This window comes from Parus major, chromosome 4A (genome assembly GCF_001522545.3).
Source record: "Parus major isolate Abel chromosome 4A, Parus_major1.1, whole genome shotgun sequence".
Lineage (NCBI taxonomy): Eukaryota > Metazoa > Chordata > Aves > Passeriformes > Paridae > Parus > Parus major.
This window is the reverse complement of record NC_031772.1, coordinates 19,064,851-19,066,129: the sequence shown is the minus strand read 5'-3', so window position 1 is coordinate 19,066,129 and position 1,279 is coordinate 19,064,851. Positions and strand designations below refer to the sequence as shown.

Below are 1,279 nucleotides of genomic sequence, written 5' to 3'. Positions count from 1 at the left end.
ATTCCAGCTTTGGCACCTGCCTGGTGAGGGATTCCAGCTTTGGCACCTGCCTGGTGTCACCCACTGCAGCCAGCAGGGTCAGGGCAGTGATTGTCCCCCTGTGCTGGGCACTGCTGAGGTGGTCCCACCTGGAATCCAGGGGTCACTTCTGGACAAGGCAGACCCTGAGGGGCTGGAGCCTGTCCAGGGAAGGGAGCAGAGCTGGGAAGAGGGTGGAGAATTCCTGAGGGATCTCAGAAAGGGGCTCAGCCTGGAGCAAAGGAGGCTCAGGGGGAGTTTCTGGCTCTGCACAAGTCCCTGCCAGGAGGGGACAGCTGAGGGGTCGGGCTCTGCTCCCAGGGAACAGGGACAGGAGGAGAGGGAACGGCCTCAGGATGGGCCAGGGGAAGTGAGGTTGGTGGTGGAAGTGTTCAGAAAATGTGTGGATGTGACACTTGGGAACGTGGTTTGGTGGTGACCATGGTGGTGGCACCATGACAATGTTAAAGGTCTTTGTCAAGATTAATGATTCCATGATGTAGAAAGAGCCCGGGCTCAGTTTAAGTTAAAAAAAAAAGAAAAAGAGGTTTCTTTCCTTAGCCATGACAGGGCTTAGTGTAAGAAGGGAGGATTAATCCCAGCTTTTAGGCAGCAGTGGAAATGCACCATGGAAATGGAAAAGGCTGATTAATTCCTGTCAGAGCTGCAGGCAGAGGGTGGGGGACACAGGGCTCCCCTTGGAGCAGGGATGGGGCATGAAATTCTGCAGCTGGGATTGGAAAGAGGCAGGAATATGCAAGGGAGGTATAAAAACATCCCCAAGCAGCCAGCAGTGTCTGAAATCACTGGAGACACTCCAGAGGCGGAACAGCCCCTGGAAGCAGCGCAGGGCTCGGTGGAACGGGGGAGCTGGGAGCTCTCCCCGTGCCCATTGTGCGCCTAATCCTGACGGGAGCTGGGAAAGATTTATCCCTCAAACCCCTGACTGGATGAAAGGGTTACATTATCCATCCCATTCTTTCCAATTAACTCGATTTGTTTTGCTGGGGTAATTAGAGGAGTTGTTATTTAGCAACAATACGCAGGATTTATTGGGGAACAACAGCATCCCGCCCCGAGCCTCCCCGCACGCGTTCCGTGTCCGGGGGCACCCCCGGGCCCTGCCCGGCTCTGCCGAGCCCCAGCCGCTCTTTTCTCATGCAAATGATTCCCGTTTTCCCAGGAGAGGGATCCTCTTTGTCAAGGAGTACGTGAACACGGGCGGCTTTGGAGCCTCGCCGCGCCACGGCAGGTACGGAGC

At 55.9% G+C, this 1,279-nt stretch overlaps 1 protein-coding gene across 1 annotated transcript in view; it reads left to right on the top strand.

Moving 5' to 3' along the window:
- Positions 1–1,279, top strand: part of ZNF185 (zinc finger protein 185 with LIM domain) — a 31,025-nt gene that overhangs the window by 23,825 nt on the left and 5,921 nt on the right. Inside the window, exon 27 of the mRNA XM_033514154.1 lies at positions 1,202–1,270. Coding sequence (XP_033370045.1) covers positions 1,202–1,270 — 69 coding nt within the window. The remainder of the gene's footprint in view (positions 1–1,201; positions 1,271–1,279) is intronic.